The 26,290-nt window shown below is 54.9% G+C and overlaps 1 protein-coding gene across 2 annotated transcripts; it reads left to right on the top strand.

Annotated features, from left to right (window-relative positions):
- Window positions 1-620: 620 nt before the first annotated feature.
- On the top strand, window positions 621-24,999 carry LOC119093297 (glucose-6-phosphate exchanger SLC37A2). Of its 2 annotated transcripts, XM_037216236.1 has the most exons (15): window positions 621-786; window positions 5,221-5,393; window positions 6,320-6,398; window positions 7,348-7,483; window positions 8,695-8,776; window positions 9,123-9,233; window positions 10,513-10,598; window positions 11,518-11,616; window positions 17,336-17,419; window positions 18,949-19,086; window positions 19,850-19,940; window positions 20,434-20,582; window positions 21,463-21,643; window positions 22,105-22,220; window positions 22,637-24,999. In XM_037216236.1, the coding sequence occupies exons 1-15, from the start codon at window positions 704-706 to the stop codon at window positions 22,727-22,729; spliced, it is 1,701 nt and encodes a 566-aa protein (XP_037072131.1). In that variant the 5' UTR covers window positions 621-703; the 3' UTR covers window positions 22,730-24,999. The 2 variants fall into 2 exon arrangements, with proteins under 2 accessions (XP_037072131.1, XP_037072132.1); XM_037216237.1 differs by lacking the exon at window positions 11,518-11,616.
- The last annotated feature ends 1,291 nt before the right edge of the window (window positions 25,000-26,290 follow it).

Raw genomic sequence — 26,290 nt, forward strand, 5'->3', positions numbered from 1 at the left:
AGTTCAATGTTCTTTTTTGTGCTGTTAAATCGACTTAAAAAGTTTGAAAGCTTTATCTGTCTTCTTTGTCTTGTGTCTTTGCCCTATCTTTGTGCCAGTGCTTCAATTCCTTGGACGTTTTTGCTTGCATTAAGATCCGTGCCAGACTTATCGGGTCTCATATTTTATTCCGTGACAACAAGCAGCAGTTGTGAAATATACAAAAGTTGTCAATGCTGTAAGTTAAATAAGTGTTACTGAAAGCTAGTCTATCTTATAAAGGCTTTCTTCGAAAGTGCACATGGACATGCCATCCACGTGGCAAGAAAGGCAGGCCAGTGTAAAACAGATACAAGCAAAGACATACAGGCGGCGAGTGAGACATCAGCAGCGACATGCATGCAGAGCGCACGGAACCAACATCATGATGACAACGAATTGCCTGTCGGTTGTTAGAAATTTTCATGTTGTCAGCCACATGATTCAAAGCACACGAGTGGGAAACACTCGTGACTGTAGATTAATGTTATTCAATCAAGGATTTCTCATCTTGGCGCTTCTGCTACAGACGGCGCACCGTAAATAATCATCCACGGCTGCTTGCTGCCGTCTGCACCAAATCGGCGAGTTGGAGGCGCGGCCCGGTGGTGGGAGGCGGTGCCGTGAGCGGTTGAGGTGCCTGAGCTCCGAACTACGCGGGTTTGGCACAGGACATCTTCGTGTGATGTCAAACCTACCATGCGGCATATGGCTGTTGGATAAAATTGGATGCTGTTCCGGCTATAATACAAAGGCCCGGAACATCACGTGAGTAGGACCCATGAGTCCCCTCGCTGATCATATCTGGCTAGGCTGAGGTCTTGCATGCCCGCCGATAATCACTTAGCTGTCTATCGCATCGAAATAACTGCCCGTGTGGCGCGTCGGTCCATTTAATTGTAACTTGACTGCCTCTCCCCATCCAAATCCTACCATATGGTACAATATTGCGTCTTCTATGACGTTTTCTTGTTTCAGTGTTCCTTATGATGATATTCTCGTACATTTTGACACACTAAGTATCAGTCGTGACATGCTTGGTGTGTCGAAAATTACCCGATTTTTAAATATAATTTTTGTTATAATGATCTTACATTTATTTGTCTTCCAAACTTAGTCATCTGGCAATCTCTGTGTAGCTCGTTTGGGGGATTATCAGATGCTGATGAGTTTCCATTATACATGCAGGCTCACTTTTCAGAAAATATGCTTATACAGCATACTTTTAGGGGTTTATGGCAAACACTGAAGAGAGCCCGGCTGCAAGGAGTATCCGTAGTGGACAATTGTGCAGCTCATTATACTCCGTGAATCCATTGCAAGTATTCATTTTCAGGTTGTTGCAAAAAGTAAAGCCATATTCAAAAAAAGGATCTCAATGCAATAAAAAGACAAAAATGTGATGTTATCATGTGCAATTGTTGAAAACAGTCAATATTCTTGATTGTGTGGCACCCAATGCCAAGATGAACTTAAAGAGCATGTTGGACCTACCTATTTGAGGTGATTCCATAAAGAATGCATGCCCTAATTCACCTCAGAGGATGCTACAGTCATTGCAGCACATTCTGTCATTGGTGTATTTCTCCAACCAGACAGAAAATTTCCTTGTGCTTTCAAGGGTGCTCCTATCAATGCTTGCAAATGATAGCCATGCATGGGATGCCAGGATACCTCAGTTATAAATATATACAATCTACAGACTGTTGATGAAATTGGGCTGCAGGGGTGGTGATTTAAATGCACTAAGTACATGGTTATAGCCTCTCTCCTGAGTGGTTTGAACAAATAACATGTATCCATTCATGAAGGCTATTTTGTTGCGAGCAGATATAACTGGTTCTAATCTTACCAAGTTACTTAGTATAACTGGCTAAAACCAAGAACTTCATGCTTGATGATACTTGGAATGCTTACAGCTGGTTCTGAAATAAAAAAAGTATGGCCCCAGGGTAAGTTGCAACCACTTGCCCAATAGTCCTGATATTTTAGGGTGTGATTGAGTCAGGTGTACTCATTGCCCTACTTCCAATGCAAGTCACGAAGGTAAGGAGACAGTTTGTATCCTTAATTAATTTGCATTATTTTCATCTAAACTTCCACAAACTTCTGCAATTTGCCCAGGAATGGCAGAAGAAGCTTTGACTTTGGCTCTCCTGGTATGACTACTTGCCGTGAAGACGAGCTGTGTTGTACTGTATCATTTTTTAAGTGTCCTTCCAGTGTCGCAGGCTGGACATGCTGAAGCAATGGCCTTACTTAATTTGCCCGCCACCAACCAGTGTCGTGCTCCGAATCCTGCGTGGCCCATTATGTCAGTGAAGGTCGACTGCATTGAACAGCGAATAGCAAAAACGATACCAGGAATTCAAATGAGCCTTAATTACTTGTAAATCTTAAACATTGGAAACATCGCCCTACGTACGCTAAAACACGCGCGTAGTACGACCCCAAACGGTATGTTTCTCTAGTCGATGTTCGAAGCATGCCCGAAATGTCGAAACATCCAAAATACATTGCAGCGAACGCACGCACAAGCCTAGCTTGCCTCGGTAGGTTATCAGTCATGCAGCTATAACATTTCCCAATGTATACAGACAGAGGCTCATTCGTCTGCGATAGCCAATAGGGATAGCTGTTACAGTTGTGTATTTACGATTGTTGCTACTGTGAATACTGGAAGGTCCGACGTGCAAGGCAACACCAGGCGTTGCAGTCCCCGATGACGACGCGCAGCGACAGCCCACGTATAATACCAGATGAAACGTCTGGCACGCTTCATAGTCAAAGCATATGTCGCTCTTTAGACGAAGGCGTGGTAACATCTCCTTGGATGAGCATGTCAGAAAGAATGGTGTACTAATAGCGCTCGTTTGAAAATAGTGAGACGGTCCCACAACAGACGAGTGCCGCCTGTTCAGTGACCCTTTCAATGTTATATTAACCTGGTAACCTGCAACTACCTTTTTATCCGTGGTACTACTGAGAGGAATTCTTTCGCAAATCGAAAGTGACCCCGTACAAAGATATGGAAGGTGTGCAGGCTCCCGCGGCCCGCACGTCTTGACATATACGAGGGAGCACGTGACTGATCACATATACGTGGTTGTTATTGTCGTAATTAATAGTCCCCGTCTTCGGTGATTTGTTATCATGGTTAAGTGAAAGGGGCTCTAGTTTAACTAATTTTAAAACAATTATGTTTATCGTGTATATTTTAGTTGTTCACATGACGTTGCCTGAATTGGACAGTCTCCACAATGCTGATTTTTGAAAACCTTTGGACATAGTTGAATGGAATTTGACATCACTTGATCCGAGCGGACTGAAAATTACAAGGTATCAGATGAAAGGACGCGATATATGTTTGAGAGGCCGTCCCCGTTGCATCTACAGTCTCGCTCATTTTCGGGGGTGGTGCTTTGAATGTGGAATATGCGATGGTGCGATTGTCCGAAATGTCACGCCATTTGTCGGAGACCATGGCAGATACAAACAAGGCATTAAAATCGCACCGTACACGAAAGCTTTTTTTGAAAGCATGAACTGAACTTCGCCCTTCCGCGTTGTCGCCAGCAACCACACAAGTGTAATGCATGCTACTCATCACAGGATGGAACGCTCACAAAATCACAGAATGCTCACAAAGTCACAGGACGCTCGCAAAGCATATAGTTGATACTACTTATGCAGCGGCCTGAGGTCTTGCAGCACCGGGAACCCTCTGTGGAGTAGATGGGGAAAGCCTCGTTGCTCGGCGCCGTAACTGGACGACCTGTAATAAGTCAGCTCGGCTGATTAGGCCGCAGATGGGGTCCCCGCCGTCAGTATGAGACCAGACCGCGCTGGTGTACTGCTAGAGAGTGGTGTCTTCACCTGGCATCCGACTTCTGCCATGGCGACGCCTGATGTCTGAGAAGCCACGGTCGCAGCCGCAGCCGCTGCGACCTTTCCCTTGGCTCTGAGGTCAGCGGGAGGCTGGGTCAGTGCAGTTGCGCGGAACCGATGTTCTCTGCAGCTGTGTGTTTGTTACGCTGACAGCAAGCCCACCTGCGAACTCGTGTTGTCTGACAGCGTTCGTATAAAAGCACGCCTTTAAGGATGTATTGCACTACACTCACATTTAGGAAAGATATGTACTAAATAAAAATGGTGGATGATGTTGAACTCGGAGCGCGTGCCATGGCGATACAGTTTTGAAGGCAAAGGTTCCATCCTTTGACTGTCGCAACGCGTTTATGGGTTCGGTTCCCCAAATGGTTGCGTCGCTTGTATTCCAGCGATTACTAGCGACACTGGCAAAGCGAAGGTCAGTTTGCCGCGCGATTTCAAAATGAAACAAGTTGTTCGCTTACCCCACAATTTTAAAGCCGTGTTGGTATATCATGCCCACCATTATATAACATGGTGTTTGAGGCAAAAGGGAACAACAGTGTTATGGGCCGTACGTATATGTGTGGGGATAAATTTAAGCGGTCTTGCCGCTAAAAACCGATTGCCGCTAAAACATTGTCATTAAGGAGGTCGCAGTAAGCGCGTGAGCCGTGGGCTACGCCACTAGGGAGGACAGAGGCGTAGAAAATATATTATCCGACTTTTGTGTATTTCACACTGCAACTACGATTTTGCATGGACAGAAATGCATTAAAAACTGTGATGCCTCCTTTGCATTCGCGTAGCCACGACGGAGCCACTGTTGGCACCGGTCTTGACGCCAGAATGCCACCTCTCATTGTGTGTTTTACTCGTGCGCGCGTGCACACGTGTTCGCGCACGTGTGGGTCGTGTGCACGTACGTCATTAGTTGGTTTGTTCGGTTATCGATCTTTGATAAGCCAGGTGATAACGGAACACCGTCCATCTAAGCAATAAACATTTTAGCTGTTTTTTAACGCTGCCGTGCATTACGCTCCCGAGGCCTACAAACTGCGCACTTTAACGAATACATGTAGCGGGTTTACATGAAACAAGTATACTCCGGCGTGCGGCAACTCATAATGCCGAAGTACCAAAATGTGTAGGCCTTTCTTGCTTTTACACTGACGCACACATGGTTTTTACGTTTGGATGGGGTTGAGCCAGGAACTGAATGCAGGTGTCGATACATGTACGAAACCATCTCACAACAGCGTCAGCGTCACGCAATACGTGAGCTTTTTCTGCCCATGTCGCTGTTTCTACCGTTTCGTCTCCAACCGCCAGGTTCAAATGGCTGATATTTATCCTAACGTTCGTCACCTACGCGGCGTTCCACGCCTCGCGCAAGCCCATCTCGGTGGTGAAGAACGTGCTGAACCAGGACTGCGACGGCCACACTCCGCCGCCGGGGGTGAACGCCACAGCTGACCCGCACTGGTGCGACTGGCAGCCGTTCGGTACGTGCAGTCGTGTGGGCGGGGGGAGTGTGTGTGGGGGGGGGGGGGGGGGGGCGTGGAGCTTGTGGAAGGGGCCAGCGGGGGTAACTACTTCAAGACAGATTCCCACCACGCCGCACCCAAGCAGTGCAACTTTTTGTTTGAGAGACGAATCGGAGCAACCACTCCCTAGAATTTTAAATAATTGTTAGAAAAGACGTGAACGGAGTCAGGAAATCCCATTTCGTCGTCGATATGTCCCCGATCACGTCGTGCTTCCCGGCATGAGACGTCGGCGGGCTGCGAATCCGCCCGCCTCGCGGCGTCACTCCATCTGACCGGGGGTCAGCTGTCGGCCCGTCCCCTCGCTGCGGAGTGTAACGCTGGTGGCTGGGGCGCGGAGCAGCGCACTGTGCGGGATTCGTGTGACGGGTGGTCGGCCTCAGGGCTGAGCCCCGCTGCCTCACGTCAGGATTCCACACGTCGTTTTTGTGTTGATCCTTATGGGAACATAGGTCTAACGCCCTGTAGCTTGTCGGGGTAGTTTTCATGTCGCAAACAACGCATGGGTTGCGACATGGCCTTCGTTGGCCGTGACAGCGATGTTTAGCTTCGTGTGAAGTTGAGTGATATGCCTTCAAACTTGGCGGCAGTGGGTAAGACTTGTCTGCATCGAGCATGCCGATTTCAAGTAAAAGTTAGGTTTGCTGACGAAATTGACTGATCGAAGGTGTTGACTGTACTTACCATTTGAGTTTCCTTGCTGTCATAACAAAATTTTAGTGAATCAGTGTTTCGTAGATTTTGGAACTGGAGCAAGCCCCTAGGAGTGTCTGCAGTACGCTCTCTGAAAAGACGTGCGTCTTGTATTAGTGTTCGTACAGTGAGCTGTCAAGAAGCATAGCTGTTACCTCCTGCATAACCATCGTGCCATCTTTTGCCCGCAGTTGGTGTAGATTCCAACACCCTGCTCGGATTCCTGGATTCGTCGTACCTATTCAGCTATGCGGTGGCGATGTTCTTTAGGTAAGCACTATCCGCATGTGTCCTTTCGTCCAAACAGACAACGGACAACTGGATTGTTTCTTTGTCTATCTTCTGACACCAGTCGTATTGTTTGTCGTCGTCGGTCGTCGTGATACTTGCCTCTCATTAGAGACGTCTTGAAGCAGCATTATTGAGGCGTGGGCAGAACACTCCTTTCAACAAGAGGGATACCATATGAATGAGGCAATATGCCGCAGTTTTCAACACATTTGGCTCACGGATGATTTTTTTAAAAAAAGAACACAGGCACGTGTTTCGATAGATCTTACCTCTCCAGTTCCCATTCATTTTGTCTGAGTCTGTCACTCTTGGTAAACGTATGGTAGTTCAGCTCTGCCTCCACTGAAGACTTCCTGTGATACCAACTGCATGTGCGAGTGTGCCCTGTTTGAATAGACTTCAAAAGCGTAGATTGACACCACCAATGAAGAGAATAGTCTTAATTGAAGAGAATCTCGCCGGGAAAATTCCGGGTCGACTTGCGCGTGTGAGCGGATATTCCAGCGCTACGCGGGCACCTCGACTTGACTGAGAACTGAGTGGCCGGAACTGAACAGACCGACAGACTGTACTGCAGCAACGTTTTCGCATTTTCTGCGTTATATTGCAGGGAGCTCAGACTCTGCGATAATGGCCTATTCCTTCCCCGTAGCTCGCTCGTAGGGAATTAAATGTACATGTATACGCAAGGTATTTTTCTCGCGTCCCAACATAGCTCAGTAGGCTGATTGCCCTGTCCAACCACGGCCGCCACAATTTCCAATAAAACGCTCCCGGGCTGAGAGCCTTATCGCACCGTGTTCGCCGCAGCTCCCTATCAACGTATGTATGAAGGACGTAGACGTCCACCGGCGGGCTGGGGTCGGCGTTGCGCCGCAATATTTCCCTGCGCGCCCGTTCGGCACCGACGGTCTTCCTCCCGCGACAGTGGCATGCTGGCGGACCGCATGGACCTGCGATACTTCATGACGGCCGGCATGTTGTTCTCCGCCTCCTTCACGGCCGCCTTCGGCCTCGCGTACTTCTGGAAGATCCACTCGCTGACCTACTTCATCGCTGTGCAGGTACGCGGATGTTGCGGCCGGGAGAACGCTGGCTGTCGCGGGACCTCCGGGCTCCTGCGCTCGTCCCGATGCCGCCTGGTGTTAGCCGCTACCTTGTGCTTCCGAATTGCGTAGCGGTTTACTCGTATGACGTTTTTATTACTGTCTTGGTGGCGGAAGACGTGGGTATTGCTGACGTGTGACTGTCACGGCGTGTGTCGAGTGGTGACACAGCACGGGGTGGTCTGGGTTTGGATCGGTGCTGACGGGTGAAACAAGGCAAAGTTCTGCTAAACAAAGCAATTAGGAGGCGGTTTGTGTGTTCTGATTATGCCAGATTTTGTTGACAAAATTAAGGTAATACCTCACGCATTTTGACTGGTACGTTTTTCAGGTTTGTGATAAAATAGCGCATTGGCTCCAACTTTTTCTCCGGAAGTAGGCCCCTTGGTTTAACTACGTTTTCGGTGTTTGCATGATAAGTTTTACACGCTCACATCTTCAGAATATAGGCCTGCTGTGACCATGTACCTGATCACAAGCCCTGTAAAACGGAGTCTTGTCGAGCTGCCCGCGTTCCTCCCAGTCGAGCCGCGCTGTAACCTCCCCGTCGTCCGCCGTTCCCCCGCGGCGCTGTCACACCCGGCTGTCGGCTACCGCACGCTGTTATGAACGTGCTGCGGCACACGTCAGCTGCCAGTGAGCACATCGTATGTTTGCCTCGCTCTTTGGACACACTGGCAATAATTTCTTCAATCGATGCTCGTGGTAGGATCAGCAGTTTGTGTACTGTCGAACTGCGATCTTAGTACACCATTTGCGGCGAACTTGATCTCTTTCTTGCCCTGCACCCTGCTGGTAAGTTTGCCCACCAAACACGCATTGCGTTAGACGCGGGGGGGTCGGGGTGGGGGGGGGGGGTGCGTCGGGGTTGGGTGGGGTGGGGGAGGGGTCGCGGTGGCGCGGCGGTCTGGGTGGCGGGGGTCGGGGTGGGGAGTGTGTATTGGGATGATTCCGTCAAATCTCTGGAGAACTGTATATGACTCACGCTCTCTGCGGGCTACAGGGCAGTCTGTTATATGTCGACTTTGCTCAGACCCCTGCAGCGAGCATCGCCTGAGTGATTGGGGTGCGAGTAAATGACTTCTGCAGCGGCTGTCCCTCCGCCCGTCCCACCCCCGCAGCCGCCCGCCCCATCCCGTGACCTCGTGTCGCCCTGCTGTGTTCCGCAGATAGCCTGCGGCGCCTTCCAGGCCAGCGGCTGGCCCGGCGTTGTGACGGTCATGGGCAACTGGAACGGCAAGGGCAAACGGGGTGAGACGCACACACTCCTGACGCGGAGACGGCACCCCGCCACACCGGGTGGGCCGTCTACACCCGGGTGGAGCCGCCCCGGCGCCCGTTGCCCCACACTGTTGGCGATCACGTGTGTTGCCGCGGGCAGGACCCGGGCCCAGGCCGCCGCCGCGGACCGGACCCGGGCCCAGGCCGCCGCCGCGAGCCGGGGCCGGACCCAGGCCCAGGCCGCCGCCGCGAGCCTGGCCCGGGCCCTAGCCGCCGCCGCGGCCCGGGGCCGGACCCAGGCCCAGGCCGCCACCGCGGGCCGGGGCCGAGCCCTAGCCGCCCGCCTCGCCTTTGTAACGCCTGCTCGAACCGGCAGGCCTGATCTTCGGCATCTGGAACTCGCACACTTCCGTGGGCAACATCCTGGGCTCGCTGATGGCCTCCGCCTTCGTAGACAACTTGTGGGGCCTCTCTTTCATCGTGCCTGGTAAGTCTCTGCCCCCCTCCCCCCCTCTCCCCCGAGAGTAAACCCTCAGGACGGACCGCAGTTGGCGCCAGCGGTATTGTTTGGAATTGGGCCAAACCACCGGCGAAAGAAAGGGTCGCATCAGGAAGGCCACGCACACTGAAGTGGGGCGTCTATTGATCCACTCCTGCGTATTTAACATGCATTCGGTTAGAATGGGCCGTCTCTGACGAAGCACAAGATTCCTCGCGACCCATCCTGAACACGAATGTTAACCTTCCACAAGATGCCAGGGAACAACGGGACGGAATGCGGCGAGTTCCAGTCGCACGTCACTTATGATACGTGGCAGCCACGAGTATTGCGTCGCCCTTGTCACCACTGTTTACAAGGGAACGTATCTGGATCGGGGGCAAGGCCGGGTCACGGCCGCCAGGCGCCCCGGGTGTGGCCGCGCCGTGTCCAGGTCTCTGTCACCCCGCCGGGGCCGCAGCGGGTGGCATGCGCCTCTTATGTCCCGGCGGACGCAATGCCACACACGAGGGCGCTCCTGCTGGCGGAAGGCCGGGCAAAACGATGCTATAAACGGCCTGATGCCATTTGGTGCGGAACGAGGGAGAACGTTAATGTTCGCGGTTCTTCGTTCGCGGTTCTTCTTCCGGAAAACAAGGCCTTAAAACGACAAGATAGCGACGTGTATCGATGTCACACATACGTGAGACTGAATGCTAATGCTACAGTGTAGAACTTGCGAGCTGCCCGTCAGCGTCATGCCCGGAGCAGGCTTCCATTTGGTTCAGTCGTCGGGTCCGGCCGATGACACCGCCTCGGCGTAGATGGCTGGGGCCTGCTGACTTGACACGGCTGATCGCGACGGAATTCGGTGATGTTTTCGACTCCCGCGGGGCCGATGCTCCGGCTGCAGGAGGTCATGAGGATGGATGGGCCCGTTTGTCGATGTGTCGGGGCTTGGGGATCAGGGTGGATGCTCTATGACGGTAACAGTGCAGAGTCCTGTTTAAGGCGTAGCAACTGTGGTGTCCGTGCCGAGCTATTACTGCTGTCCCACACCGCTGTATCGTGCAGCCTGCTTTCTGTACTCGTACCACACGCTCGTCTACGGTGCTAGGGTGTTGCGAAATGCCTGGTTGAGTGCTGCGGCGATGAATGGACACGACACAGATCTTACATGGCTTATCGGCCGCTGCCCTCGAGTGCTCTCTGCAGGCTCCGTCGGGCGCCGTTTGATGTGGAGCATGTGCTTCGTGCAGATCTTGCATCGCGCGTCCTCTGTCCTCAGGTGCCTTCCTGGCGCTAGTGGGCGTGATCGACTTCTTCTTCCTCACGCCCTACCCCAGCGAGGCCGGCTGTGACCCTCCGGAGCAGGTGAGCCCGCGGCCCGTGCCCCCTATGTCCAGGCCACCGCCCTCCTGCCTGGCCGGAGCAGCCGTGATGCCTTCTAACCGCAGCAGGAGTGCGTCCCCGACACGGCCCGGTTGCCATGGTGATCCTGGAGGTACTGTCCGCTTGCTACGGTTGCCATCCTACGCTGCCGTTGCGGAGCGCGAACGGGGCAGTTGTGCAAAGGCGCTCGGAATTCGTGGAAATGCTCTCGTCAGCGTTCATAGATTATCAACATGGAGTAATCATCACAAATTCCAGCAGATTTTCTGTGTACGCGCACGAACTCATATGAGGTAATTCGGGAGGTGACATTTTACTGGCGACATCAGGTTTAAAAAACGGGCGAAAGAAACGATTTTTCTGTACGCGTGTTTGGTTGCATGTTGCGTATGAACGGCCTACACCCATGTGAACAGTAATTTGTGCCAGCGGCATACAATTTCCGTTGGCGGTGCTGGGTAACAAACTAAAAGCGATTTGTGGTGAAGGTGCATGCTTCTTGAAGGTGACCGGTGCAGTGGCAGGGCCAGCGTGTTCAGTCACTTGAAACACTCGGTGGCGTTCTATTCGGCTGCTCACACTGCACTGCCAGAGTTGCGCGGTCTCCATCTCATACCCTCCCCTCTGCGCCGTACTCACCGCCCGTCACCTCGCTGCGCCAGAGCCGCTTTCTCCACGCCTCCACCGTGTTGACCTGTATGTGTCGGCGCGGGCGTCAAGCTAACGTTCCCCCGTCAGTCGCTCGTGCTATACTAGGCGCTGCGGGACGTCGTGATGCCGTGTGAGCCAGTGCTCGGCGCGTGTGCCGCGCCGGCCGCCGGTAAGTACGGCCGCTGTCCGGCCGTGAGCGGCGTGTCGGGCGGCGCCGGCCGCCGCTGGTAGCCAGCCGTACTGCCGCCAGGAGCCGCTGCTGGACTCGGCTGAGGCCCCGGCCGGCAGCGACGACGACAGCGCCGACGAGTGCAAGGCGCTCACCAGCGTGGACGCCGCGGCCGCCGCCGTGAGTGGCCCCGCGTCGCACGCTCACCGCCCGCCGCTCACCGCCTGCTGCCCACCGCTCACCGCCCTCCGCTCACCGCCCAGCTCGCACGCCGCACGCCTCACCCGCCCCGCCTGGTCGTGTAACAGGGACACCGCGATTCTACAGCTGCATGCAGGACTGTAACCGCCAGGACGCGAACCGGGAACCGCCACCGTTGTGTTTCGGCTGCCCCCCGCCGAATGACGCGATATGTCGCTCCGCTGATGGCCTTGGCAGTTACACGCGCCGCGCGACTGGCCAAAAATGTCCGCGGCTCGCATGTCATGACCGCGTGGGGATGCGGACTGCACCACCCTGGGCAGTGCTTTGCACGCGTGTCCCATGGAATGCCGCACGGTCAGGGCCCGCTCCAGAATGCTTGCGTCGTTGCAGTATCGGATGATTGATCTCTTGCCGCTGTCTGTGTGACCTACCCAGCGCTGTTTCCGGTCCGCCTCCGCAACACGCTAGCCTCCAATGTTTTACCCGTGCCGTGCTTGTCGTCGCCGCGCGCATGGTGGCGGGATGCTTCCTCACTCGGCGCCTATGTTTGAGGCCGCCCGGGTCACGGGAGACAGACTTACAAGCTCGCGTCGCAGCGAGGTCCTGTGACCCGCGCCGCTCCCTGTGAATACAAGTCAACAGTCCAGGGGGGGGGGGGGGGAAGGGGGTGAAGTTATGGTTTACGATGGGTGTCACGCGCTGAACTCTCTCGATGTTGACGCCGCCGAACACACAGACGGGAAGCCAAGCTCCACTCACAGATTGATGCACTGGTTGTAAGTTAAGGACATGCCAGACGCACGGTTTTTTTCTCCGGCTGGAGGAGGGCGTTTGGGCGTTTTGCTGTGTGAGCTGCATGTGGGGATAAACAATGTTCTTATGCATTTTATATCTTTCTGTTTGATATCTGTTGTTGTTTTATGCCCTCATAATCATGCAAAGCTATGGCCTAAACGTGGCCCCAATGGGAGGTGCGTGTCTCCCAGTCGTACATGCATTTGACAGCAGCCTAGTCGACAGTAGTACGACCAAAGATAAGGCGCACGAGTGAAAACGTCGCGATTCTGCTGTATTTTCTGGGGCTTGAAAACTGCTTTTTGGAGTCAGAGTCCTCCGCCTACTGTAGAAAAGCAAACGAGCGGAACATTTTTGGTAGGCCTGCCACTTAAGGAACATGTTAAGCTCTGGCGGTTTTATCTGCGTACCTGAACGGCGCATTGTCACGCTCCTGTTTTTCCTTTGTACCCCCTTCAATCACGTTTGGTCGCTGACTCCTGCCACCTGCTACGATGCTTGGTGTGGCGAGACGGAGACCGGGTCCACCTGAGCCGCAGCAGCAGCCGCGAAGGTTCCCGCGTTTGCCTGGTCCCAGCCGGACATACACAGCCGGCCTCTGTCGCGGCCCGGGCGATGCTTACCCCGGGCGTCACGCGGCGCTCGCGGGCTTCAGCTGCCCCCCTCCCCCCCCCCCCCGCTCCACACAGACTGCACGGCGCACCGCCGAGCGTGACGCAGGCCGCGGCTGCGGCTGCCACGCACACTTGTGGCGTGGCGCCGTTGGCACGACAGGAACGCTGCTGCCGTTGTGTGCAACCGGACCCGTGCAGTCGGTCTCGTGGTCTGCGTCATTGTTAGCGCTGTGTGTCCTGTATGAACGGCTCGCTGATCTCCTGCAGTAATGACTGTGTCGCTTGGGGGTCTGAACGTCCGCCTGCGTTATCAACTCACACACCGGGTCTTTGTTAGTGGGAAGTTTGGATGCCGAGTAGTTGCGGTCACGTCGGCGGCAGAGAGTGGGAACGCTGGGCTCATTCGCCCTTGTATGAGGCGGATACGTGGGCGCGCATCCCAAAAACCGCGGGTGGTGGACTTGTCTATGACGGTCACATGACAGTTGGGTAGGAAAGTTAGGTTGGCATGGGGCGGCCGTTGTGGCAACCCGTTGTTCATTGAAACCACGTTCATTTGTTGCACTGACGTTGTTCCAATGACGGGGATCTTCGCAAGAAGCTATGCTTGGCAGGCGCGTTGAACCCAAAGCCATCCCCGCAAAATGTTCGGTCAAAAGGCTCGAAACCGAACGGGAACGGTTTGTTTCAGACACAAGGTGATTTCAGACAGGGCAGTACTTGTTTCTTTTTGTCGCGTTTTGGTAACATTGCCGGCATGTGACCAACGTATTGTGTATGGCAGGATCCGCGTACACGTGCCACTAATGCAAAATCTACCATATGTGGTCAGTGTACGTTTCTGACGTCACAAGGATCATTTGTGTACGCAGCATGACGGATTGCTGCACGACGCTTCCTCTGGCTTAAACGTCGAGACACGTCCCGCTAGACGAATATTCAGCCCAGGCGACTAACCTTTCCATGGCTTAAGACGTCGAGACACGTCACGCTAGACGAATATCTGCCCAAGGCGACTAACCTTAAATTCTATTATCTTTGACCGAACTGTTTCTTTTGTGGTCGCGTCTTGTGCAACTATCGCGCGTAATCATTCGTCGCAATGCATTCCAGCTAGATATCAAATCAGATGCAAGGCTGTGAGTTCGGCCGTAGAATTCCGGTCCGAAAGCACTATTCTCATGTTTCTTCTGCATGCGAGCTTGCTTTCAACGCGACCTGGTTTTGTCCACATTTTCCAGAAGCCCTCCGCGCATCGGTTATCATTTGTTTCTCTGGGTACCACGATGGCCCCTCACCGGCCCGTACAGCGCCCACGCTTGCCATCCACTGCGGGCGATTGGCCGGCCGTCGCTGTGCCGCTCTGGCCGCTGACTATCACAGCGGGTCGTGGGGGGGAGGAAGGGGGGGGGGGGGCACTGGGCCGGCGGCGCAGCCGCCCGGCGTATGGAGCTTGTCGCGAACGGCGGAGGAGCGGAAATAGCTCGGACCAGGCGGAGAGAGATAAGCCGCCCCAGGGGGAGGGGACCAGCTGTCGGGAGGGGTAGCCGCTGTCGCTGAGTGGCCGGCCTCGCCGGCGTGGGTGGATGAGCCAGCTGTCGGTGAGTGCCTCGACCTCTCGTGACGCGTGGCGCGCTGGTGGTCCATCGCTGCCGCCGGCGGCTGGCCGGTCGAGCTGGCGCCGCTGGCACGGTGCTGGATGCACCGCGCGCGGAGCACGGCACCCGAGGGGAGCACCGCTTGCAGAGCCCGCAGCTGTGCTCTCGCGGCGGTTGTTGGTTGGGAGCACACGGTAGTTCACAAGTGGAGTTCGATGGATAATATACATATATACATATATATATATATATATATATATATATATATATATATATATATATATATATATATATGATATTCGTACCGTCAGGGCGCTGTTGTGCCGCCGATGGCCTTGCGTTAAATACTCAGCGCGCTGCTGCATATAGAACGATCGGAAATGCCTCGAGGCTCTGGCGTGCGTCTGGCCTATGTTTCTAGGCTGACCCAGTTCTCGTCGCCCGGTCTGCTGCTATGCCCGGCGTCTTTGGGTCGCATATCTGGTTTGGCTATCAATGCGTAGGGTCCTTTGACTTGACAAAGCTAGCATGTGCCCCTTGTTTATTGGAGTTTTTCATGTGTACTTATTTGCCAGAAATCATTCGAGGAATGAGGACAGCAGTTCGTTCGTGAGAATAGCTAGTGTCGTCATTCGTGCTGAAATTTTCACCCTAATTTTGTCTTGCCTGTGAATTGCTTCATGTTTTCAATCTGCGCATCGTTCCTTTGCTATTTTGCTAATCTTCAGTGCGTAATGAACGTTGCGATCACCTTACACGCACACACACACAAACATATATATATATATATATATATATATATATATATATATATATATATATATATGCATATATATATACCTATGAGGAAGTTACACAGATGTACCCTTAAGTGCGGTACTTGCAACAGCGTGTGGTGTGGCAAGTATATGATGTCTGCCCCCTCCCCCCGCCGTCCTGTCCGGTCACGTTTGTCGGCGTGCGACTAAGAGCAGTGCGCACAGCGCGGCGGCTGCCGGCTGCCGCAGCAGCGATAGGCCTGATGAGCGCCGTCCATTCCCGTCTCATGTCGGCTTGACTGCTTGGCCCTCCGCTGACGCCTGATGAAGTGGCGAATACTGAGGCGCAATGTACCGTGCTGAGGCGCAATACTGAGGCGCAATGTACCGTGCGTCCCATGGAACGAGAAGAGGCCGTGATATGCCGTGCTGACAGTTGTAACGAGAGGAAGCCGTTGCATGCCGTGCTGACGATGCCAGGCGACCTGTATTCAGACACGTGCCGGGATCCCAAGGGTGGATCTCGGACCCCATATGGCTCCATGTTTACTAGATCCTAGCCTCTTTCGGGGCTCCAGCCGCTTGTCTGCCTGTATCTGGGGAGCAAAACTGGCCTCAGCTCGGGCTTTGCGAACCCGTGGCTTTCCTTCAATGGCTCTGGCTTTGATTTTGTCTGTGGGACATTTTTTCTCAGCTGGCTTCGGTTTGTGGATCGTTTTCGGAGCATTTTAAATATTGACCTGGGCTTCAACTTCGGCTCTGCGTCGTTTTTGACAGCCGGCTTCGGCTTCCGCTTCGGCTCAGAGCAGGTTTTGAGTCTTGGCCCGCCTTCGCCTGCATGCGATGTTGAATTTCTGACCTCGGCTCTGTCAAGAGAATCTTTTTCACTGCAGTTACGACTTCTGCTCCAATATGCGGCACAAGTTTTCTGGGATGGGTCGCATGCGTGGGTGAACGCCAGAAAACAGCCTGCCATCCTTGGGACCAACTAACGCCTGACAACGGCGAAGTACTATGTGTCCAGAACGTTGTGCACGCACTAAAACATAAGACTAGGACGGTGTCCGGAATTTTTCATTCCAAGTGTTGATGCCTCGTTTCAATCGCTCCGCAAAACCCTGATGCTGTTGTGTAAGCCCACACAGTTTTCGGAGACACAAAAATAGCTTCGGTTTCTCAAGACATTGTTGATCAGTAGACTTGCCTTCGGCTTCGGTCTGGTTACTGAAATGCATGGGCTCAGCTTTGGCGTCGCGTTTCCAAAATTCAAAACCGTTGACTCGGCTTCGGCTTCGCGAGTAGAAACGTTAAGACCACCGACTTCCGACAGGGTTCACGTCTTTCAAATACGAGTCCATTTGCTTTGGCCTCGGCATCGTAGTTTTAAACTTCAAAACCACTGGCTTTGGCTTCAAATTCGGTTTCATTTCATTGGCTTGTGCTGCATATTCGGTTTCGAAGCCAGACACCTGGTTTTGCCCCCATGCCTGGCCTGTCTGTTCCTCTTCTAACGTCCAATATGCATCGTGACCCGATAAGGAAGCCTGTAGGAACTGCGTCTTGCCATGTATGTCAGGTTGCTTATGTTCCGCTTTTCACGTCGAATGGAGTCGTGGATCCCTCTGCTGACTTCCGATGGAGAGTGTGTTTCTATGCTGACTTCCAATCGATAGTGTGTCCCTCTGCTGACATCCGACGGACAGTGTGTTCCTCTGTTGACGTACGATGGGTCCTGTGGCCCTCCGTTGACGTGTGATGGACCCTGTGACCATCTGTAAACATGCGATGGATCGTAGACCATCCGTTGACGTCAGATGGCCACGTGTCCCTTTGTTGACGTCCGATGGACCGTGCGTCCCTCTGCCGATGTGTGGTGGGCCGTGTGATCCACCGCTGACGCCTGGTCGCGCTGCCCGCTCGGCTGCTGCAGGCCTACGGCAGCACCGAGTGCCGGCACGTGGGGGCCGTGGCTGCCTCCGCATCGGCCGACGAACTGGCAGAGCTGATTGACCAGGTGAGTGTGAGGGGCGGGGCTGCCGACGGGGGAGCGTGGCCAAGTGAGTGTGAGGGGCGGGGCTGCTGATGGTCGAGCGTGGTCTGGTGAGTGTGAGGGGCGGGGCTGCCGACGGGGGAGCGTGGCCAGGTGAGTGTGAGGGGCTTGGCTGCTGATGGTCGAGCGTTCTGGTGAGTGTGAGGGGCGGGGCTGCCGACGGGGGGAGCGTGGCCAGGTGAGTGTGAGGGGCGGGGCTGCTGATGGTCGAGCGTGGTCTGGTGAGTGTGAGGGGCGGGGCTGCCGACGGGGGAGCGTGGCCAGGTGAGTGTGAGGGGCGGGGCTGCTGATGGTCGAGCGTGGTCTGGTGAGTGTGAGGGGCGGGGCTGCAGACGGGGGAGCGTGGCCAGGTGAGTGTGAGGGGCGGGGCTGCTGATGGTCGAGCGTGGTCTGGTGAGTGTGAGGGGCGGGGCTGCTGATGGTCGAGCGTGGTCTGGTGAGTGTGAGGGGCGGGGCTGCCGACGGCGGAGCGTTTTCAGGTGAGTGTGAGGGGCTTGGCTGCTGACAGTCAAGCAAAGCATTAGGAGAGGGTGTCATGTCATGTCATGGGGCTTTACGACGCACTCAGCTGCTGAGGCTATATGGTGTCACCTGCCTTTCACCCTGGCAAGAAGGGCGGGCACCGCGGGGAATCGAACCCCTTACCTCAGGTTTTCCAGACGCGCATTGGTTAACGCAGATGCATTAACCACTGCACTACCGGCACCCCACATTAGGAGTGGAGGATTTGGTCTCACAGTTTACCGCTCAGAGTGCTCGTGCGAATGGCTGTGACTGTTACTGCTATTCTTGTCTGATCGCTGTGGGCTGTCTCTGAGGTGCTCAGCTGAGCTGGCAAGCCCGGCATGTCAGTGAAGGCACTGACATGTTCAGCGGTGTTGTTGCCACTCTTTCGCTGACACGTTGACTGAGTAGGACCAGCTTATGATATTGTATTATTTCCCGACGTTTCAACATGCATGCTGCTATATGTGCTCCAAACACGCGGGTACGGAAACAATCTATATGCCTTGGTTAGTCGTTTTGGGCCCCGTAAACCTACGCAAAACGCAATAAACGCCTGACGTCCGAGAAATGGAAACGTTCGAGAAATGGAACATACGCGCATGCAAGTCGCGACCCGATCCATGCCTGACCGGGGCCATGTGACCCGACCTCGCCTAACCTGATCCGTGTGTCACCTGACCTGTGCGTGACATGGCCCTCATATGTGACCTGGCCCCCATGTGTGACCTGACCCCCATATATGACCTGACCCTTGTGTGACCTGATCCGTGTGTGACCTGAGCCGTATGCGACCTGACCCGTGCGTGACCTGACCCTGTGTGACCTGACTTGCGTGACCTGACCCTCATGTGACCTGAGCCGTGTGTGACCTGACCCGTGCGTGACCCGACCCGTGTGCGACTTACCCTGTGTGACCTGACCTGCATGACCTGGCCCTCATGTGACCTGACTCGTGTGTGACCTGACCCGTGTGTGAACTGCCCCAGGGCTCGCCGTCAGAGGAGAGCGGCTCCGAGACGGACGTCTCCTCGCGGCTGGGCGAGGACGCCGCCAAGCAGCCGGATGACCCGCCGACGGCCCAGGAGGAGGCCGCTATCAGCTTCTTCAGGGCACTCAGGATCCCGGTGCGTCCTCGCTCAGGGACGCTGTCCCGTCAGCGGCGTCACGCCAGGCACGCGTGACGAGAACAGCGTCACATGAAGGACGCGTGACGAGAACAGCGTCACGCTCAGACACGGTTCTCGGCGCGACGTCCTATGCTGAGAAGTCTAGCCAAACATGCTTGGACAGTGACGCTCACAAAATGTATCTTTGTAGCTTTGTGCACACTTATTTTGCTATTATGAGCAGCGTAAGTTTACCCAGAGTTTCTTGACTTAAATAGCAATGCTCAACTGCACACTTCACTTCATCCAACGTACCCGAGGTGAGATCGAATTCCATGAGGCTTGGGACAGGCCATACTTTTCAGGTATGTTATCTGAGACAAACTAGATAGTAGGCATGGCACGATCATCACTTTTCACCTGCGGATGCGTTAAGAGCGCCCGCGCAGTACATGGAGGGTGCACCCAAGCAGACCACGACCGGTTGTAGCCAGATCCAATCCGGTGTAATCCGGTTAAAGCTGCCGTGGTCCAGTCTTATGCGGACAACCCCTTCCCACCACATCTTCATTTTCAGCCTGTCTCAGCCCGCTCTAGCATGACCTAGCGTGACCCAGCGTGACCTGTCGTGACACAGCATGACCCGGTGTGACCCAGCACAACTCAGCGTGACCCAGCGTGACCTAGCATGACACGGCATGACCTAGCGTGACACAGCGCAACTCAGCGTGACCTAGCGTGACCCGGCCTCACTCTGTCTGACCGGAAGCCGTGTTGCCAGGGTGTGCTGCCATTCGCCATATGTCTGTTCTTCGCCAAGCTGGTTAGCTACACCTTCCTCTACTGGCTGCCGCGCTACCTACACTCGGCAGGTAAGGTCAGAGAGGGGGGGGGGGGGCACCCTTGAGAGGTCCTCAGCGTCGTTGACGCCGTGCCACCGACTATCAGTCTCATGGCCGTGTGTGTGTGTGTGTGTGTATGGTGTAAGTGCGCAGGCTGTCCCACTACCGCCCAGGAATCGAAGGTATCATTACGGCCAGCTTTTGAAACGCAAGAAAACACGAAACTGAATGACTGCCTGTGTTGCCTTTAATCGACGAGGCTGAACTGGTCAGGGCCGACGCCACTTCGGTGTGGCCTGTCTGTTCTGTACCGGTCTTTTTTAGCCTTGTATAGCTAACGAGGACGAATCAACGCCCGTTGTCTGCGATAGGCAAGTTTCAGCTGGGCTCGCGTGATGAATTTCGTGCGGAGGAGTAGGGTACGTCGAATTTCCTGTAGTGCTTTACTCCTGTCGCCTGCCGCTGGGCTCGCGTGCTCCTCCGCGCCAGCCGGTCACGCTCGGTGCTGTCCTCCACCCCGCAGCCAAGTACAGCCCGAGTCAGAGCGCCAACCTGTCGACCCTGTTCGACATGGGCGGCATCGTGGGCGGCATCCTGGCCGGCCTGGCCAACGACTGGACGGGCGCGCCTGGCATAGTCTGCGTCTGCCTGCTCATCATCGCCATCCCCATGGTAACAGATGCCGGACCCGGTGCTGCCGTCTGCCCGGCCGCCGGTCACAGTCGCCCGACCCCTTGCCTGCGTGTGACTGTGACCCACGCCACCGGTGACGCCGCCACCGGTGGCAACATCTGTGCACGTTCGGGAGGGAGGGAGGGAGGGGGGGGGGGGGGTGCCGCATCGGTCTCGTCTCGTGGTCGCGTCCATTGGGTCGACGGGCGGCCCTGAGGCCAAGCTGGCTTGGCTTCGATGAGAAGGCGGCTCTACTTTCTCCAGATTTTGTAGCCAAACCTCTCGCAAACCGATGATCAAATGATACGAATAGGCAGACCAGTTGGCCGGACATTCCAGCTTCATGTATTCCTAAAGCATGCCTCCCACCTTCACATCTGCCACCGAAGGAACGTTTCCTGGGCTGATTCCTTTGCACTCCCTCATCGGTTCATGAAAGGTTAGGTACGAAATGGGGATATTACGTGATGATATTCGTGGGGATAATCAGGACGTCATGTAGGAGAGGCCGGATATCAGGCAGTGACCAGTGTCAGGCGGAGCACCATCTGCTCCTGTGGAACCACCGTGTAATACGGCCGTTATCAAATATTGGTACATTGGGCGGTGGGTGGTTCACGCTCTGGTGTAACTGGGTCCCCGCGTGTGTCAGGCATGTTCGTGGTCATGTACCCGTTCATACATTCGTGTTCGTTTACTAGAGGGCGGCTAGCGCGCCATCTGCTCTTTTGGAACCTCCGGCGCTCGCCGCATGTTTGTGCACTGGGCGTGTGCATGGAGGGGATGCACGGGGACGACGCTGGACTCGCCGCCCTCGCCGTGATGTGCCCTTGCGCTCGCTGCCTGACTCCTGCAGTGACCGAGCCACCGCCCCTGCCAGATGTTCGTGTACCAGGCGGTGGCCACGTACAGCCACATGCTGAACATGCTGCTGCTGGTGGTGGTGGGCCTGCTGGTGAACGGGCCGTACGCGCTCATCACCACGGCCGTGTCGGCCGACCTGGGCACCTCGCTGCGCGGCAACGCCAAGGCTCTGGCCACCGTCACGTCCATCATCGACGGTATGTCACCGTCACGTCACGGCCGCCGTCACGTCACGTCACGGCCGCCGGTGACGGCGGAGATGTGCCGCCAACGGAGGAGCCGTGCTCTGGTGTTCAAGCTGTGTACGTCGTGTGAGGGTGTTAGGTAGGTTGTGGAGCTGTTGTGATGCTCTATAACCTCTGTTTCGGTCGTGCGACTTCCAACTCACTGTCTGCGGTGACTTCCTGAGCGGTATTCCTGTATCAATTGAATGGCCTCGTAATGACCTTAACGGAATAGCTTGTCTCAAGTGGTGACCTAATGACACGACTGAAGTGGCGTGCGATTTGGCGATGTGCGATTCTGGTCTCGTTGTGAGATACCCTCAGCGCCGGTCTCCGAGCGCTCTTCTCCGCGTGGCGGTCCCCTGGCCAAGCCCCGAGTCCCCGATCCGGGGGTGTCCGCCTCGCAGCGGTCTATGAGCGCTACCCCGCCACAGGCACGGGCTCGGTGGGCGCCGCGCTCGGTCCGCTGCTGGCCGGCGCCGCCTCCAGCGGTGACAACTGGACCGGCGTCTTCGTCATCCTCATGTGCTCGGACGCCATAGCTGTCGTGGTCAGTGTCCTGCCCGCGCCTTCTCCCCGTGTTCAGCTGGTCAGCCAGCTGACTGCAGCCATCTGGCCTGCGGGTCGACGGTTCAGGCTTCTGTTAATGCATCCCACGGCCATTTCTCGGAGGGCTGTGTAACCTGTATGGTGTGGGGGTTGCTGGCATGGAGTCACTCTTCCTTGCTCTTGAATTGAACCCACTTCTGAGTGGCCTGGCTTTATTTCGTCCAGGAGCCGTCCAATTCCACGTCAGTGTGAATGAGTTCGCTACCTGCATATTCTGTGTTTTCTGTTTGCTTCACAGCCCTGCACTGTGTGCCGATTACAGGGCACTGCATTGTACATATCGTAAGCAGCCGCGGACGTCTTCGCGTCCCGCTCGCGAGTGTCGTGTGCCGCCGTTGACGCCGCCGGCCGTTCCAGTCGCTGGGCTGGGTGCTGCGGCGTGAGATGCGCGCCATCTCGCGGCGGCGCCGCGAGGGCCAGTCGTGCACGGCTGTTGAGGACACGGCGTAACCGACCGGAGACGGCGCTGGAGCTAGACGGTGCTGGACGGGAGCTGCGCTGAAGCTACGCCACCGAAGCGCGACCGGTGCTGACATCGGCGCTAGCGCGGGAGCTGCCCGGTGCTGAGCTGGAGCTGCGCCGGAGCTGTACCAACGGAGCGCGGCCGATGTCAGACGGAATCTCTGGCAGGGCTGAGGTCAGCTCCCGGCTCTCAGGCTTGTCAGATGGGATGTGCAATCGATGGATGTGGCTGACGCTGCCTCGGCTGGCGTGAGCTGTGGGGCGAACGAACCGCGACTCTTCATGCCCAGCAGATGGCAGACCGCAGGCTCTCCCACGCCGCCGCAGTTCTTTGAAATCCAGGGCAGGGTGTACCCGCGGTGGACGTACGTACGGACGCGGGGCACGAACATTCCCCTGGACGGCATGTAAGTGGGGAAAGACCCCGTTTGCCTCGCTCAGGTAACTAGAGTTCTCCATTTCTGTCTCTCTATCTCCATAAGAGTCTCCCCATTGCCGAGCGCAATCAGAAAGGCACACTTTCCGTTCAGCGTCCTTAGCAATGCTGTGTTTTGGCTGCGTCAGTCAGCTAGCAACTCGTCCACACCAGCGCGCTGCGTTTAAAGCGAATGGCCTGATGAAGCGTGCTTCCCCTGGACAGTCTTCCGCATGTCCGGGCTCTTTCGCCGTATCTGTCCTAGTGCGAGACCGCGGCCCAGCGCGTTTTGGCTGGGTTCTGTGTTCAGTTCGTCACAGCACACATGGACGCCCGACCACTCGTCATACTGTGATCTTCTGGTGGCGGGGGGCCCCGCCGGCTTGCAGCAGGCGACGTAGGTTCAGGGTAGATGGGCATGACATTGGACGGCTGCCGACGAGCTTGGGGGTGGGAGCGTGTGAAAGCGGACGGGCTTCATGTGATCGCAAGTATTTTAGTGCCGTGCATGACGAAGCGAGTGGAAACAGTTGTGGCGGGGTCCATCACTGTTGTGGAGACATGCCTTGGCTGTACTGGCATTCCCCGGGGAAGGTGCGACATTAGTTTTCAACTCTCATAGTACCCGCCGCCTGCCGCGCTCTGCTGTAGATGGGGGTAGCAATCCGTGGCGGGCGTAATGTTTAAGACGTTGTATTTATCGTAGTGTTCTAGACTTGTCCATAGCGGCCGATCTCTGGTATGATGGATGTTTGCCAGATCATGCTTCGTATTCTTCCATATATCACCCGGGAAGCTGATGTATCTAGTCCAGTGGAGACTCTCCATGACGATGGATGGGGAGGGGGGATGGCAGTCAGGCATTCTCCCCGTTAGGTTCCTCTTGCCTCGTTCAGACTGCGCCACAAAGACAGACGATCGACTTGGGTCATCTCAGGACCATCACGATTCGCCGCGCGCCCCGCATGGTAGCACCGCTGGACCGGGTCTGTCGGCGGCCCGTGGAGTCGGCTGACATGCGGCTGACGGCAGTGCCCTCTGCGTGTAGCTGGAGCTTACGTTTTTGCCGGGCAGGCGGCGCTGTCATACGTGGTCTCGGTGTATCGCGTTCAGGGTTATTGTACACGTCGACTCACAATCATTCTGCAAACGCTCCTTCACCTCTGCCTATCAACTCTACTTACTTTGACTTTACACACGTTATTGACTTTGACTTTACACACGTTATTGACTTTGACTTTACACACGTTATTGACTGACTTTACACACGTTATACCTCTAACTTTGACTATACACACGTTATTGAGTTACGTAACGTGTCTAGTGCAGTCACACATACTTATCACTCATGCACGTGCGATTTGGATTCCAGATGACATTGATGTTCTTCGTTTCGCCAGATTCTTAGCAGTGTTGCGGTATAAACTTTATTTCAGGTATTACGACATTAATTTAATAACACAGAACTTATCACCTTACTTCGGCCCCCAAGCCTCCAGTCGCAGCAGCGCCGCTGGCTCTGTCCGTGCGTGGACGGGCTGTGCGTATTTCACAGGAAAAACCCGAGCCGGGACTTGAAAACGACCCTTAAGGGTCCTGGGTTCGGGACCCCGACCCTAGTTTCGTTAGCCCGCTGGCCGGAGCCAGCTGTGTGATGTGCGCCTCCTGCACCAGCGCAGGTGCCATCGAGAAACATTCATTGTGAGGGTGCTCTGCGGGGCCGGCCGCGGGCTCTCCTGGACCTTGTGCTTATCGTCGCCTCGTGTTATTTCCTGTGGTGCGTAATGTTCATTATCCTGTGCCGTGTTGTGGAGATTGACAATACATGTATGTCAGCAACGGTTGCTTTCTTTCTTGACCCGTCGCAAGGTGACTTGCCGCAGGAAACAAGCCGCAGAAAGCGATTCGAACTGCGCAGATCTTGTGCTGCAAATCCGCTCATATTAATCAGTTAATAAGTCCGTCCGGCTGTGTTTAGTTGCGGGTGATCCTGGTGATACTGCTTTCTATTCTCCATGGTAAATGTTTGTGCGACGCGCTGCTGCAGCGTTGCTAGTCCTGATAGCGCTGTCGGGGGCATGTTCGCCAGGAGGATTGACAACTGAGGTTTCCGAATCAGTGACAAGATTGGTTGGCGAGTGAGAGAGAGAGGCGTTCTCAGCACACGGTACATTGACAGCAATGGAGTCGACCGACGCCATGTCAATTCACAATTGCTACGCGCAATGAAAGGCCAATGGTCCGCAGCAATTAATACAATTGAAGGAGCTCGGTCCAGAACGTGGTGAAACGATACAAAAGGGCGAGCGAAATATAAAACACGTCATCTGAAGAGGCGAAAGAATATTTAGCGCCCACGGTGACTTCGAAGTGGACTGAATCACCTTACAAAGCGTAACAAAGGCTAATTAACACCGTGGCTGAGTTCAACTATCATAATCTAAAAGACATCCTTGGATAACCGTGTGCGACACGAGGTGCGCGAGTCAGGCACACACCATTGGTCTACTCAGAAGCACACGCGCCACGTGACACACGAATGACGCACGTCCGAAACGGGTCTATCCGGATCGGTACGACGTTGACATCCAATACTCTGCGTGCTTATACGGACTCACCTTTATGAGCACATGCTATTAGAGCTCCTTCCAGCAGGGATTTTCTCATCTCAGCTAGATTACTTATAGGCACAGATATGTATGTCAGCAACCTGAGCTAAACTGAACTTCTCACATTACACACACAGAGATCACCAGTCACAAGTAATGAATAGCCGTCTCGTAAAACAGACATGAGACCGCCTACATAGACCAAGAACCAAAGATAGGCCGCCTAGTAAATGCCAATACGGAGAGGGCATAGCAAAATCCCCCTCACCCACACACACACGCAGACCGCCTGGTATAGAAGACATTTATAATGTTTATATACACTTCTAGAGAACGGCTTAGTTCAAGGGTTCAGACTGGCAAGCTCAAACGGGTGAAACCAGCGAGCTCAAAGGGGGAAAACGGCATTAATGATTGCATACACCGGGCACCCAACACGAGCTGGTCTGGGCGCAGGCTTCCACGTTTCAACGGCGATGGAGCTTCCTGACCGGACCGGCGGCCGAGAGTGGGGATGCCGCAGCG

Source organism: Pollicipes pollicipes, unplaced genomic scaffold (genome assembly GCF_011947565.3).
Source record: "Pollicipes pollicipes isolate AB1234 unplaced genomic scaffold, Ppol_2.1 Scaffold_4002;HRSCAF=4701_pilon_pilon_pilon, whole genome shotgun sequence".
NCBI lineage: Eukaryota > Metazoa > Arthropoda > Thecostraca > Pollicipedomorpha > Pollicipedidae > Pollicipes > Pollicipes pollicipes.